The sequence below is a fragment of the Oncorhynchus nerka genome, linkage group LG27, assembly GCF_034236695.1.
Source record: "Oncorhynchus nerka isolate Pitt River linkage group LG27, Oner_Uvic_2.0, whole genome shotgun sequence".
In the NCBI taxonomy this organism is placed as follows: Eukaryota; Metazoa; Chordata; class Actinopteri; order Salmoniformes; family Salmonidae; genus Oncorhynchus; species Oncorhynchus nerka.
Window position 1 is genome coordinate 74,531,217 of NC_088422.1, and position 16,239 is coordinate 74,547,455.

Here is a 16,239-nt window from a genome sequence, read left to right on the forward strand (position 1 = left end):
GCGACTCCGGGATGCTGAGCTGTAGTCAATGAACAGCATTCTCACGTAGGTGTTGTCCAGGTGAGAAAGGGCAGTGTGGAGTGCAATAGAGATTGCGCCATCTGTGGATCTGTTGGGGCGGTATGCTAATTATAGTGGGTCCAGGAAGTCTGGGAAGATTGTGTTGATGTGAGCCATGACCAGCCTTTCCAAGAACTTCTTGTCTACAGATGCGAATGCTATGGGGCGATAGTCATTTAGACAGGTTACCTTGGCATTCTTGGGCACAGGAACTATGGTGGTCTGCTTTAAACATAGGTATTACAGACAGGTTAACTTGGCATTTTTGGGCACATGGACTATGGTGGTCTGCTTTAAACATAGATATTACAGACTGAGTCAGGGAGAGGTTGAAAATGTCAGTGAAGACACTTGCCAGCTGGTAAGCGCATGTATTAAAGCGCTGCATTAAGGCCTGCAGTGTGAACAAGGCTTAAGTGGCAGCCATTATCACCATGGGATCTGGAGACAGCCAATCATGTTTACTTTCCCCAGCAGTCTCCACTGAAAACCACAGGCTACAGAAATTGTCTCTCTCTCTCCTCTGCCATGTAGAGTACTGTGCAATATTCCATATGTAAGATTTTCACATCTCCCCCAGGAGAAGGTAATGGTTTGATCCTGTTGCTTTCTACCTGGTTTAAATTGAGTTCTGTTCAGTTGGTGGGGGGATTGGTTCGTTTACCATCTCCCACTGGGAGAATTTGCTACGGAGAGCTACCTAGAATATCAATGTAAGCCTACTGTAATAGCTGACACAAGTAGGTGAAAAGAACTATCAACCATTTGTATGTCATCAATTCTCTTATCACTCAACAGTACTGTAACTACTCTGCACTGTAGGGTTAAAACTGACGCCAACCTTGCTTTGCGGCCGTCTCTCCATAAATCCTCTATTTGCTCTAATCGTTTGGAGAAGGTCCAGGAGGACTAATACAGATACCATAGCAGACAGTATTGTGGATAATACAGTCTTGTGGATAGGTGGCAGTGATGACGCACAGAGCCCAGCTCTCACAGTGTGCTCTCATTATGTGCCGTGACTCCAGGTCTTCAATATTACCCTACAATAATACACTCTATGGGCCCATCTGCTACACACTAGCACAGGCTATTTAAAGAATGACAGAGAGAGAGAGAGAGAGAGAGAGAGAGAGAGAGATTGTACAGAAAGAGGAGAAGGAGAGGGAGAAGAGAGTGGGAGAGAGAGATGGAAAACTGACAAGTAACAGAGGGAGTGGGAGTGTGAAAGACATGTACAGGCATTGAAATACGGTGAGAAACTGAAACAGAGGAAGATTTTTACTAGAGGTAAAACTGCTAAACAATATATCTTATTTAATATTTATTGAACAAGAGAGGTGCTCTCGTACCTACCAACATGACCAATTAACCTTGCATGAATGTGAACTTCATAGGATTTGAGGTCATACCCAGTTGAAAGGGACACAGGCCATTAAGCAGACCATTAACCAACATTTGCATTGATACTTATAGTACAGATGTTTGTGTCTTATTTAGGTCATCGCTTGTGGAAATCATTATGCAAAAAGTATTGAATTCTTCACCACACTTTGGAAAAGATTCCATGTTCCAATTCCATGGCTTTATACTGTAAATACCAAGTAGGCACTATCTACTTTGAATATCCAAAGGACGTAGATAACTCAAGTGTCCACCATGCATTTCACAGCTGTGAAGTATAAAACCACATAAAGGGGCAGGTTGAGAGACTTACTGTATGTAATTAATTAAAGTACTTTGTAGCTCATGGATCGATCAGAACACCCACTGAGATATGTAAACTCCATTACTTACTGTACTGATACCAAATCCACCTGGATTATCCAGAGAGTATAGCCATTGGCTGGCCCATGTAGATATAATTACTAGAATGGGAAAAGCCCCTCAAACCATGGCAAGTTGAACAATGACTTGAATGGGGATGGTGTTTTAAATCATTTTTATGGGCTTGCCATCCTTGACCTTTATAAAAGACTCATAGATCCTCCACTGCAGTAGCAATAGCACTACCAACATGTTTATAATGGATTCTCAAGCTTTCAACCACGTTTGCACAACATTGCATCCCCACTTAGAATACAATGCTAGTCTGGACTCCATGTGAGGATGCAGTGAAGCATAACCAGAGAGTGATCCGATCATCTTGGTCAGATAAAAAGTGACATATTGTAGCGACCTTAACCCAACACCCAGAACATCAGCAAGGGATACAGATCTCTTGAGGTAACGGATAAGGCGTTGGCTTGTCAATCGCTGGACCCTCAAATGTGCTGCAATATCAATAGCAGGTGTACGTACATACGGCCGTGCCAAGTCCTACCTTCTGCCTGATCTCTTCCTCCATGGAGACCGGTGATCCCAGCTCGGCCACCTTCTTGATGCCCTCGCTGGCGTAGCCACCATACTCCCACAGCACGTAGTTCTTAGAGTGGGACGCTCCGATGATGGCCGACCAGTGGTTAGCACGCCCTGGTGAGGTTAAGAAAAACAAAACAACACCAGAATTATCATAATCTCATACTATTCAGGAGGCAGGCTGGCCAAACATTTGTGCCAGTGAAAGGTTTGCACCTATTCCCATTCTGCAACGCATAATATATATTGGTAAAAGGTATGTGTATAGAAAGTGAACAACTGTAATTAAGATAAGATGAATGTAAGGTTATGGAATGTTCTGTTTATTATACACTTTGAAAATGACAGATAATGATTCATATAGAAGTAATGTACATGTCATTTCGTGACACAGTAATTATAGTACTATATTACAGTTTTTTTTTTACATCAGAGGCTCAGTACCTTACTCTCAGTAAATCTCTGTAGACATTTACGCTCGATTGCAATGAACAAGTAGAACTTAACATGCTACTGAAGGTTACCACTGGAATATTTTAAACACTACTAACGAAAGGGAGATTACGTGCACCTGCATGTTAAACTAAGCTTAATTGCAATGAAAAAAACACAAGGATAAACCATCAGATCAGTTGATCTCTTGTTACCGTGTCAAGAGATTATGATACCAGACAGCTGGTCTAGATTCTCTACTTCTGCCCCCAATGAAATACTGACCAGTAGCATCGGAAAACCGGCTGATGAATGTAAAAAAGACTTATTTGAGTACAAGAATTGTATGCTACACCATCAACATTATTTTTCATTCATAATACATGTCGGTAAACAGAAGACAGTAGATTTGCAGTGGTAAACGACAAAAAAAAATATTTTGTTTCTACAGAATTATTGTCAAATAGATCAATCGTCCTTAGTCTGATCATAAAGTAGGACTAAGTTGTTCTGATGACAATACCAACCAGAGGGTGAAATAGTCTGATAACCTTGACATCTACGTTAGGGATTTGTAAATCGATGGCCAATGTGGGTTGCAATTGAGATCAGTTGTGCGGGTGACTTTAGTGTGTATTGATGGTTTAACGAGAGATCAGATAGCAATAATCTGGTGGCTTTCGATGGTTGCAATTGGCCCATACAGTCTATTGCAATGTTCAGAGAGACACAATGATGAGCTGTTCAAGGCTATAAACAAGTAGGAAAACTTGTATCCGGAGGATGCTTTTCTGGTTAACGGTGGTTTTAAATCCGTGTCATTAAGACAAGTCTCCTTCGCCACTAGAGGCGATAAAGTCCTAGACCACTGTTATTCTACCCACAAGCAAGCATACAAGGTCCTGTCTCATCTGCCATTCGGCAAATCAGATCACGACTCCGTACACCTACTTCATGTTTACAAGCAGAAGCTCAAACACGAAGTACCCGTTGAGAAATGGTAACCAGAATCAGATACTATGCTACAGGACTGCTTTGCTAGCGCTGATTGGAATATGTTTCGAGACTCCGCCGATAAAAATAAACAAGCTAACTACCTCCGTTACCAGCTTCATTAGGAAATGCATTTGCGACTTTGTCCCCACACTGAAGGTTCGATGCTTCCCCAATCAAAAGCCCTGGATTAACACTGAGGTTGGCGCTAAACTAGAGGTCAGGGCTACCGCACACAGGGCTATCGCTCCCGAGTGGCGCAGCGTTCTAAGGCACTGTGTCTCAGTGCTAGAGGCATCACTACAGACCCTGGTTCGATTCCAGGCTGTATCACAACCAGCCATGATTGGGAGTCCCATAGGGCGGTGCACAATTGGCCCAGCGTTGTCCGGGTTAGGGTTTGGCCGGGGTAGGCCATCATTGTAAATAAGAATGTGTTCTTAACTGACTTAACTAGTTAAATAAATATAAATACATATCGCAGACAACCCTGAGGCTACAACTGAGGGCCGGAACAAATATGAGAAATCCCACTATGATCTCCGCAGCGTAATCAAACAAGTAAAAGGACAATATAGGAATATGGTGGAATCATATTATACAGGCTCCGATGCCCGCCACATATGGAGGGGCTACAGTCCATTACGGATTACAAAGGAAGACCCAACCGTGATCTGCGAAACAATGCCTCTCTACCAGACAAACTCCATGCATTTTATGCAGGCTTTGTCAATAACAATATTGTGCCGGGTGTGAGTGACACCACTGTTGCTCTCCGAGGCTGATGTGAGTAAGGTCTTTAATCAGCTCAACACCCGCAAGGCCACGGAGCCTGACGGTATTCCATGGCATGTTCTAAGAGCATGCGAAGAACAGCTGGCAGGCATATTCAGGGTAATTTTCAACCTCTCCTTGTCCCAGTCTGTAATCCCCACATGTTTTAAGATGACCACAATCATTCCTGTTCACAAGAACTCTAAGGCTTCAAGCCACAATGTCTACCACCCTGTAGCACTCACAATTGTAATCATGAGGTGCTTTGAGAGACTGGTTATGGCACACATTAACTCCACCAACCCAGACACCCTAGACCCACTTCAAATTGCATACTGCCCCAACAGACCAATAGACAACGCAATCTCAATTGTAATCCCCACTGCCCTCACCCACCTAGATAAGAGGAATACCTATGTGTGAATGCTGTTCATTGACTACAGCTCAGCATTCAACACCATTGTCCCCTCCAAGTTCGTCACCAAGCTTAGGACCCTGGGACTGAACACCTCCCCATGCAAGTGGCTCCTGGACTTCCTGACGGGCTGACCTGAGGTGGCGAAGGTAGGCAAACATCACTTCTGATGGTTGAGAGCTTCAAGTTCCTTGGTGTCCACATTACTAAGAACTTAAAATGGTCCACACACACCTCAGGAGGTTGAAAATGTTTTGCATGTGCCCTCAAATCCTCCAAAACGTATACAGCTGTACCATTGAGAGCATCTTGACTGACTGCATCACTGCTTGGTATGGCAATAGCACCGCCCTCGAGCGCATGGCGCTACAGTGGGTGGTGCGGACAGCCCAGTACATCATTGGGGCCGAGCTCCCTGCCATACAGGACCTCTATATTAGGAGGTGTGAAAGGAAGGCCTGAAAAATTGTTAAAGACTCCTACCAGTCAAGCCATAAACTGTTATTTCTGCTTCCGCACGGCAAGCAGTGGCAGTTTATCAAGTCTGACACCAACAGGTTCCTGAACAGCATCTATCCCCAAGCCTGCTAAATAGCTAACTAAATAGCTAATTAAATAGCTAACTAAATGGCTACACGGACTCTCTGAGTTGACCCTTATTTTTGCACTGTCTCTATGCATCCTCACAGCACCCTCCCTATACACTCACACACACTGACACTCCAACACACACACAAACGCTCACTTTATCATTTGCTCACACACACATAATATGCACATACATTTATACTGACTCTACACACACGCACGCACACACGCACACCCACTCACATACAATCACCATATACACTGCTGCTACTCTGTTTATCATATATCCTGATGCCTGGTCACCTTATCTCTATACATATCTACCTAAATCACTCCAGTATCCCTGCACATTGTAAATATGGTACTGGAACTGACCCTGTATATAGTGTTCTTCTTATTTCTGATTTTTTATTTCTTATGTGTTTTTGTTCTACCTTATGTTATTTTTAGTGTTACATTGTTATTGATTACTACGTTGTTGAGTTTAGAACTTGCAAGAAAGGCCTTTCACTGTACTTGTTCATGTGACATTAAAAACTTGAAATAGCATACTGAGTTTCCAACTATGAAGTCAAACTTCGGTCTCCTGATGCAATCTATTGTCCTCTCTTCACTTCCCAAGGTCAAAGACCTCCGAGTGGATAATTATCTTCTTTATTGCTACAAAATAAACTCATATCCCACCTCCTCTCCTCCTCATCCCTCTCTCCTCTCTTCGTCAGAGCAACTCACACATATTATCGGAAAGTCTTTGTTCAGCAAAGCTAGGCACTCTATCTGACCACTCAAATCCTCCTTTCTCATTTCCTTTTGCAATTTATAACACTCCTCTGGCGTGATGGGGTGAACACACACACACACACACACACACACACACACACACACACACACACACACACACACACACACACACACACACACACACACACACACACACACAAATAGGGGAAGCGGTCACCACAAACTCAGTAAGGTTAATCCCTCTATATCCGTCAGAACTGTATCCAATCTCAGTCATATACTCTGATGTTCCACAGCCTATTTTCATACTCTCTGCAAAACTCCTTCCATCTCTTTCTCTTTCTCTCAGTCTTGCTGAATTGAGCGACGTGATTGCTCATATTGCTCATATTTCAGCTTTGTGTGAGTCTGGTAGAAATACTATTGAGAACCCATATCCACTGAAGACATGAAATGACACTTGAGCTGTGAATCCCTGGATGTACCATCAGATCCATCCAAACCACGGGGCAATTCTCTGGTACACTTAGCCACCTGAGTACCAGTCATGGCTATCTTGGCTGGGCTCTCTCTACCCATCTCTCTCCTGAGTCTGTCTGAATGGGTTCAGATAACCAGGAAACTTGCTGGCTATCTCCACTCTCCACAGATAATAGTTGAATAGCTTCTCAGCGGTGTATTACTTATTATAAACTGGGTTGTTCGAGCCCTGAATGCTGATTGGCTGACATCCATGCTATTTCAGACCGTATACCATGGGTTTGACAAAACATGTCTTTTTACTGCTCTAATTACATTGATAACTAGTTTATAATAGCAATAAGGCACCTCAGGGGTTTGTGATATATGGCCAATATACCACGGTTAAGGGCTGTGCCCAGGCACTCCACGTTGTGTTGTGCTTATTAGCCATATACCACACCTCCTCTGCCCTTATTGTTTAACTATAATCACACAGAGAGGGAAATAAAGCTGTGCATGTGACGATGGCGGGAGCGAGGAGAATAAAAAACCTGCTAGCCTGTTTTAGAGTAACCTTCAACATCAGAATGTATGTCATCGGCCCTTCACGTGTGCCTCCCTTCAGCTTGAAGGACGAATGGACGCCTTGTAAAAATAGCAGCCTGACTTGAAATTGTGCTGTATCTTCTTCTCTCTCTCCCTCTCTCTTTCTTCTCTCTCTCTCACTCCTGCTGCTAGCAATGAAGAACCAGACACTCACAGACCATCATGACTGTGGATAGTGTGTGAAAACTGTTGCTAAAACCTCTTTTAGCAGTGGTTCTATCTGTGTTTGATTGACACTTGTTATATAAAAAACACAGGCACATTAACAAATAATTACCGGATACTAATGATGCTTGGGGAGGAAGTTGTAGATGGTGATCTCCTGTATGTATGACAACCAGGGATGGTTACCGTGGCTATGACTTTGTGGTGGTGAGGAGAACTCAATTATAAAAACCACAAAACCAATAATGGATTTCCAAAGACACAGAGTGGAAACGCATGCATGAACACACACACACACACACACACACACACACACACACACACACACACACACACACACACACACACACACACACACACACACACACACACACTCACACACACAATGTAACAGAGACAGACATGCACAAAAACAGAAAGACACACAGAAAGACACACACACTCCTGTCTCTCCTAAGCCAATAAATTAGGGTGTTGCTCGATCTGCAGGTTTATCTCACTGTGGGACTCCATGCTAATCATTATATTGATCTGGGCTGTGTGTGAGAGAGAGAGAGAGGAGTGTCTTAGAAGGAGGGGAGAGCCCAGTAATCCCCATTTCAATTCACACCCTGCCTGCCTGCTGGGCAGTCAGGCTCAAGGTTATACAGTGCAGCACCACAGACCGAGGCCCAGGGCCAAGCTGGGGGAGGAACGAGACAGGGGCCTGGGGAGAGAGTATCCTGGGGTGGCCATGGAGGTTGTAGTATCCTTGGAAGACTGTGATGCTGGGTACTTGAGCAGTAGGGCAATTTTATTAGTAAAGGGGTTATTTTAACGCAATGGAGGCATCAACTAGGGTAGCCGTGGGGTGATTTCAGGGATTAATCCTTTCAGGGATTAAATGGGGTATGTACCTTGTTAATTTGGAAGTTATTATGGGGTACTTACGAGGGTAGTCTTTGGGGTGCACCTTCTCTGACCAGTTGCCGTGGAAGGTGACTCTGTACTTGGCTGTTCCACAGGCACAGCAATCCAGCAAAGGCTTCTCTGTGGTCTCCCCATACAATGACTCTGAGAAGAGAAAGAGAGTGAGAGTGAGAGAGAGAGGGGGGGTTAAAGGAGGAGAGAGAGTTTGACAGCAGAGAGAGGTATAAGGTTGTTATAGGTAGGGGACAGAGGAGGGGAGAGGAGAGGAGATGGGCTTATTTAATGTGGTTTGAAGCAAAAGAATAAGGGGAAATTAGATATATTAGGCTTTCATATTGAGCTGTCTTTTGAAAATAAATACATGCTACAGAGTTGCTATGAGAAGGTCACTGAGTTGAGAAATATGAGAAGTGCAGTTGTCTTAAATGTCCAATTCCTTCCACAACTGTGTGGTTAGCTCAGATGGAGAGGAGAGGATGAATATAGGCTCCTGATTTTGCCTGGTTATTTACATGATGATGTGGTGAAGAGATAGAGGAAGGGAGGGAGGGAGGGAGGGAGAGAGGAGGAAGGGTGAGAAAGGAGAGGGGGAGGGGTGAGGGAGGGGGTTAGGGAAGAGGATGAAGGGAGGGAGGGAGGGAGGGAGGGAGGGAGGGAGGGAGGGAGGGAGGGGGAGGGAGGGAGGGAGGGAGGAAGGAAGGGAGGGAGGGAGGGAGGGAGGGAGGGAGGGAGGGAGGGAGGGAGGGAGGGAGGGAGGGAGGGAGGGAGGGAGGGAGGGAGGTGTTCTTTTGATCAGTCTCTGTAAATGCTCTATCCAATGTCATGCACAGATTGGGAGATACAGCACAAGTGTAAAGATCCTGACCCAGTAAGGGAAGAGACAGTAAGACAGGAGATGCTGAGATATAGTAAGGGAGAAGGAGGAAGAGTGGAAGATATGTAGCGCCCTTTACTACATCTCAGTAATGGAGGACTTACCTTTCTCACACATCCTCTTGGTGAGAGAGCCTTCATCCTGGAAGTAGATGATCCTCTTCTGGACAATGCTGGCCCTGCAGAGAAAGAAGGAGGAGGGGAGGAGGTGAGAGGAGAAGAGGAAGTTTCAGGTTAAGAGAAAGGAGATAGAAAGGTTGGAAAGAGAAAGCAGATGAAAAGTGAAAGGATGAGGGTAAAGTATTGAAAGAGAGAGGGAATGAACAGAGGAGAAAAGACAAGAAAGGATGAGAGGAGTACAAGGCAGGAGATCAGGTGGAATTAGGGAGGAAAGAAGCCGGAGATGAGGGAGAAGGGAGAGAAAGAATAGAACAGAGTTGAATACTCATTTCAGCACAGGGAGTAACCGGGGAGCATTTGGAGTAATGTTGAACTCGGGTTGAGTGTCTGAAAGAATAAATCCTGGGGAGGAAGTGTTCTTGTGCATCCAGACAGGCCTCCCAACAGTTCTGAGATCAGCTACTAGAGCAGGTTCTGTGTCATTTATCAACATTTTTATCCAGACAGGATTCCAGACAGGTCTGAGATCAGCTAATAAAGCAGGACCGGTGTTATTCATCAACATTCTAATGTGTTTCCAGACAGGTCTGAGATCAGCTGCTAAAGCATACAGGAGAGCTGAATCTCAGGGACTCTCAGACTGGAGGGATTTGCTAGCAGAAAGTATTTATTAACATAAAGACGTGTATTTAGCAGGAGAGAGATGAGGTTGGAAATGAGATTGAAAACCTACAGAGAAAGAGGAAAAGGAGAGAAAAAAGTCTGAACGTAAGCTTCCGTTTTGAGAAACGATCAAGAGTGAGCAAGCACACACACTCAGGCAAGAGGAACTACAGCATGTCAGAGATAAGACTGAGTGACAGGCCAAAAATTATGTTTCCCAGAGCTAAAGTCCTGCTCCTGGTCCTGGCAGAGAGACTGTTCTGATAGAGCTGTCTGGGGGCAGAGCCACAGTGTGCTGGGTGGACACAGGTCTTAGTGGGGCCTTGACATGCAAATCAGACACAAACAAACCCATTCAAGGGCCAGAAGGGGGCCCGCATGCGGGCCAGAAACGATCGCAAGCAAATTACTTTCATGGCCCAACAGCTGTCACAAACAAACTCCATTCAGGTGCCGTACATTACATCAGACTTGGCTACCCACAACAGGCTGCAGGTTTCCATGGTGATAGTGGGCAGAGGGTAGCAGAAGGGTGTAGGTTCTAGGCTCTGGATTGTCTGGGTCCTGGGTCTAGTCCAGGTGGATCATGTCCAGCTGGACTGTTTATGGAGCAGGAGTCCAAGCTGAGCCAAGCCCACTGCTGTCACTGTCCTCTCCCACAGTCACAAAAATAAAAAGAGAGAGGGAGAGAGAGAGAGAGAGGGGAGAGAGAGAGAGAGAGAGAGAGAGAGAGAGAGAGAGAGAGAGAGAGAGAGAGAGAGAGGACATAGATGTAAAAGAGGAAAGGTAGAAAGACAGATAGATGTACTATATGCTCATCTCAGGAAGCTACGGTAGGAGAAAGGGCACAACTAAAGAGAAATACAAGACAAGGACAAATAAGACAAAATCATTAATTTCACCTTATCCTTGAAGGACACACTCCAGATGAGCTGCTTTGAAACAATGCATTATCTCTCAATTCTGATGGGATCCCAACCTATTCCCCAAGCAAACCTCCTACCACTAGAGCATCCCGAGTGGCACAGGGGTCTAAAGCACTGCATCGCAGTCCTAGAGGCGTCACTACAGACACGGGTTCGATCCCGGGCTGCTTTGAAGCCGGCCATGACCCGGAGACCCATGGGGCGGGGCACATTTTGCCCAGCGTCGTCCGGGTTAGGGGTGCGTTTGGCCGGCCGGGATGTCCTTGTCACTTAGTGCTCTAGCGACTCCTTGTGGCGTGCCGGGAGCATGCACGTTGACTTTGGTAGCCAGTTGTATGGTGTTTCCTCTGACACATTAGTGTCATCTCTTCAGTGGGTCATATGATTGAGTGTAGTCTGGCCCAGGAGTGGGAAGGTGAACGGAAAGGCTCTGGAGCAACGAACCGGTTGTCTTTGCTGTCTTCGTATCCAAGATAATTGTGTAGTTTAGAGTGTGTAGTTTTAGAGTGATTATCTTAATTTACCGAGGTTAGCTAGCCAGCTATTCGTCGTCCTTAACGTAACAGAACTTCCGCACTCAACAATCCGGTCGCATTTCGCTTCGCTCCACAGGTAGTATCACATTTTTCATTTCATTACAGTACAACGGCTTGATTTGTTTGATCGTAGCTAGCTACATAGCTAGCTACATAGCCGTCTTTGTATCAAAGATAATTGTGTAGTCTTGAGCGATTTCCTAGGTTAGCTAGCCAGCGATTGTCGTTCTTTTAACGCAACGTAACGTAAATCAACACTGCTAGCTAGCCAGCTAGCCCCGAATAGCAGCACAGTAGCACAGTAGAAACCATTACACTCAACGGAACGACTTGATTAGTGTAGTGTCAACAACGCAGACACTGCCAGCTAGCCTACATAGTCAACAACGCAGCCACTGCCAGCTAGCCTACTTCAGCAGTACTGTATAATTTGAATTATTTTAGTCAATAAGATTCCTGCTACGTAAGCTTAACTTTCTGAACATTCGAGACGTGTAGTCCACTTGTCATTCCAATCTCCTTTGCATTAGCGTAGCCTCTTCTGTAGCCTGTCAACTATGTGTCTGTCTATCCCTGTTCTCTCCTCTCTGCACAGACCATACAAACGCTCCACACCGCGTGGCCGCGGCCACTCTAATCTGGTGGTCCCAGCGCGCACGACCCACGTGGATTTCCAGGTCTCCGGTAGCCTCTGGAACTGCCGATCTGCGGCCAACAAGGCAGAGTTCATCTCAGCCTATGCCTCCCTCCAGTCCCTCGACTTCTTGGCACTGACGGAAACATGGATCACCACAGATAACACTGCTACTCCTACTGCTCTCTCTTCGTCCGCCCACGTGTTCTCGCACACCCCGAGAGCTTCTGGTCAGCGGGGTGGTGGCACCGGGATCCTCATCTCTCCCAAGTGGTCATTCTCTCTTTCTCCCCTTACCCATCTGTCTATCGCCTCCTTTGAATTCCATGCTGTCACAGTTACCAGCCCTTTCAAGCTTAACATCCTTATCATTTATCGCCCTCCAGGTTCCCTCGGAGAGTTCATCAATGAGCTTGATGCCTTGATAAGCTCCTTTCCTGAGGACGGCTCACCTCTCACAGTTCTGGGCGACTTTAACCTCCCCACGTCTACCTTTGACTCATTCCTCTCTGCCTCCTTCTTTCCACTCCTCTCCTCTTTTGACCTCACCCTCTCACCTTCCCCCTCTACTCACAAGGCAGGCAATACGCTCGACCTCATCTTTACTAGATGCTGTTCTTCCACTAACCTCACTGCAACTCCCCTCCATGTCTCCGACCACTACCTTGTATCCTTTTCCCTCTTGCTCTCATCCAACACTTCCCACACTGCCCCTACTCGGATGGTATTGCGCCGTCCCAATCTTCGCTCTCTCTCCCCCGCTACTCTCTCCTCTTCCATCCTATCATCTCTTCCCTCTGCTCAAACCTTCTCCAACCTATCTCCTGATTCTGCCTCCTCAACCCTCCTCTCCTCCCTTTCTGCATCCTTTGACTCTCATGTCCCCTATCCTCCAGGCCGGCTCGGTCCTCCCCTCCCGCTCCTTGGCTCAACGACTCATTGCGAGCTCACAGAACAGGGCTCCGGGCAGCCGAGCGGAAATGGAGGAAAACTCGACTCCCTGCGGACCTGACATCCTTTCACTCCCTCCTCTCTACATTTTCCTCTTCTCTCTCTGCTGCTAAAGCCACTTTCTACCACTCTAAATTCCAAGCATCTGCCTCTAACCCTAGGAAGCTCTTTGCAACCTTCTCCTCCCTCCTGAATCCTCCTCCCCCCCCCTCCTCCCTCTCTGCAGATGACTTCGTCAACCATTTTGAAAAGAAGGTCGACGACATCCGATCCTCGTTTGCTAAGTCAAACGACACCGCTGGTTCTGCTCACACTGCCCTACCCTGTGCTCTGACCTCTTTCTCCCCCTCTCTCCAGATGAAATCTCGCGTCTTGTGACGGCCGGCCGCCCAACAACCTGCCCGCTTGACCCTATCCCCTCCTCTCTTCTCCAGACCATTTCCGGAGACCTTCTCCCTTACCTCACCTCGCTCATCAACTCATCCCTGACCGCTGGCTACGTCCCTTCCGTCTTCAAGAGAGCGAGAGTTGCACCCCTTCTGAAAAAACCTACACTCGATCCCTCCGATGTCAACAACTACAGACCAGTATCCCTTCTTTCTTTTCTCTCCAAAACTCTTGAACGTGCCGTCCTTGGCCAGCTCTCCCGCTATCTCTCTCAGAATGACCTTCTTGATCCAAATCAGTCAGGTTTCAAGACTAGTCATTCAACTGAGACTGCTCTTCTCTGTATCACGGAGGCGCTCCGCACTGCTAAAGCTAACTGACAGATCGGATGACGGATCACCACCTCAAGCTGAACCTCGGCAAGACGGAGCTGCTCTTCCTCCCGGGGAAGGACTGCCCGTTCCATGATCTCGCCATCACGGTTGACAACTCCATTGTGTCCTCCTCCCAGAGCGCTAAGAACCTTGGCGTGATTCTGGACAACACCCTGTCGTTCTCAACTAACATCAAGGCGGTGGCCCGTTCCTGTAGGTTCATGCTCTACAACATCCGCAGAGTACGACCCTGCCTCACACAGGAAGCGGCGCAGGTCCTAATCCAGGCACTCGTCATCTCCCGTCTGGATTACTGCAACTCGCTGTTGGCTGGGCTCCCTGCCTGTGCCATTAAACCCCTACAACTCATCCAGAACGCCGCAGCCCGTCTGGTGTTCAACCTTCCCAAGTTCTCTCACGTCACCCCGCTCCTCAGCTCTCTCCACTGGCTTCCAGTTGAAGCTCGCATCCGCTACAAGACCATGGTGCTTGCCTACGGAGCTGTGAGGGGAACGGCACCTCAGTACCTCCAGGCTCTGATCAGGCCCTACACCCAAACAAGGGCACTGCGTTCATCCACCTCTGGCCTGCTCGCCTCCCTACCACTGAGGAAGTACAGTTCCCGCTCAGCCCAGTCAAAACTGTTCGCTGCTCTGGCCCCCCAATGGTGGAACAAACTCCCTCACGACGCCAGGACAGCGGAGTCAATCACCACCTTCCGGAGACACCTGAAACCCCACCTCTTTAAGGACTACCTAGGATAGGATAAAGTAATCCCTCTCAACCCCCCTTAAAAGATTTAGATGCACTACTGTTCCACTGGATGTCATAAGGTGAATGCACCAATTTGTAAGTCGCTCTGGATAAGAGCGTCTGCTAAATGACTTAAATGTAAATGTTATGAACCGCCCTTGCTGTCTCTGCCTGGCCAGTTCCCCTCTTTCCACTGGGATTCTCTGCCTCTAACCCTATTACAGGGGCTGAGTCACTGGCTTACTGGGACTCTCTCATGCCGTCCCTGGAGGGGGTGCGTCACCTGAGTGGGTTGATTCACTGTTGTGGCCATCCTGTCTGGGTTGGCGCCCCCCTTGGGTTGTGCCGTGGCGGAGATCTTTGTGGGCTATACTCAGCCTTGTCTCAGGATGGTAAGTTGGTGGTTGAAGATATCCCTCTAGTGGTGTGGGGGCTGTGCTTTGGCAAAGTGGGTGGGGTTATATCCTTCCTGTTTGGCCCTGTCCGGGGTGTCTCGGATGGGGCCACAGTGTCTCCTGACCCCTCCTGTCTCAGCCTCCAGTATTTATGCTGCAGTAGTTTATGTGTCGGGGGGCTGGGGTCAGTTTGTTATATCTGGAGTACTTATCCTGTCCTATTCGGTGTCCTGTGTGAATCTAAGTGTGCGTTCTCTAATTCTCTCCTTCTCTCTTTCTTTCTCTCTCTCGGAGGACCTGAGCCCTAGGACCATGCCCCAGGACTACCTGACATGATGACTCCTTGCTGTCCCCAGTCCACCTGGCCATGCTGCTGTTCCAGTTTCAACTTCCACCTGACTGTGCTGCTGCTCCAGTTTCAACTGTTCTGCCTTATTATTATTCGACCATGCTGGTCATTTATGAACATTTGAACATCTTGGCCATGTTCTGTTATAATCTCCACCCGGCACAGCCAGAAGAGGACTGGCCACCCCACATAGCCTGGTTCCTCTCTAGGTTTCTTCCTAGGTTTTGTCCTTTCTAGGGAGTTTTTCCTAGCCACCGTGCTTCTACACCTGCATTGCTTGCTGTTTGGGGTTTTAGGCTGGGTTTCTGTACAGCACTTTGAGATATCAGCTGATGTACGAAGGGCTATATAAATAAATTTGATTTGATTTGATTTGGCTGGCTTACAGGTTAAAAGCGAGCATTGTGTTAAGAAGCAGTGCGGCTTGGCATGGCTGTGTTTCGGAGGACGCATGGCTCTCGACCCTTGCCTCTCCTGATTCCGTATGGCAGTTGCAGCGATGGGACAAGACTGTAACTACCAATTAGATGTCACATTTTTTTAAAATGATAAATAAACCTACCACTCTCCTGTCTGTTTCTCCTGCCTCTCTCCAGAGCAGGCTGTCAGGGGGATTATGTTTGAGGAGGTTGTGTCAGGCAGGCCGGACAGAGAAGGGACAATATCTCTACAATGACGGAGTGACAGCTATATGCCCCTATTAACATAACTCAACACTCTCTTCATCTCTCTTTTTCTCATCCTCTCTCTTGCTTTGTTTTTTTTAGCAATTTTT

The 16,239-nt window shown here is 46.9% G+C and overlaps 1 protein-coding gene across 2 annotated transcripts in view; it reads right to left on the reverse strand.

Annotated features, from left to right (window-relative positions):
- Positions 1-16,239, reverse strand: part of LOC115112403 (spondin-1-like) — a 129,702-nt gene that overhangs the window by 84,495 nt on the left and 28,968 nt on the right. For both annotated transcript variants that reach the window (XM_065011990.1, XM_065011989.1), the window contains exons 4-6: positions 9,482-9,555; positions 8,525-8,647; positions 2,384-2,532 (exon numbers count right to left, since the gene is read on the reverse strand). In XM_065011990.1, coding sequence (XP_064868062.1) covers positions 2,384-2,532; positions 8,525-8,647; positions 9,482-9,555 — 346 coding nt within the window. The remainder of the gene's footprint in view (positions 1-2,383; positions 2,533-8,524; positions 8,648-9,481; positions 9,556-16,239) is intronic.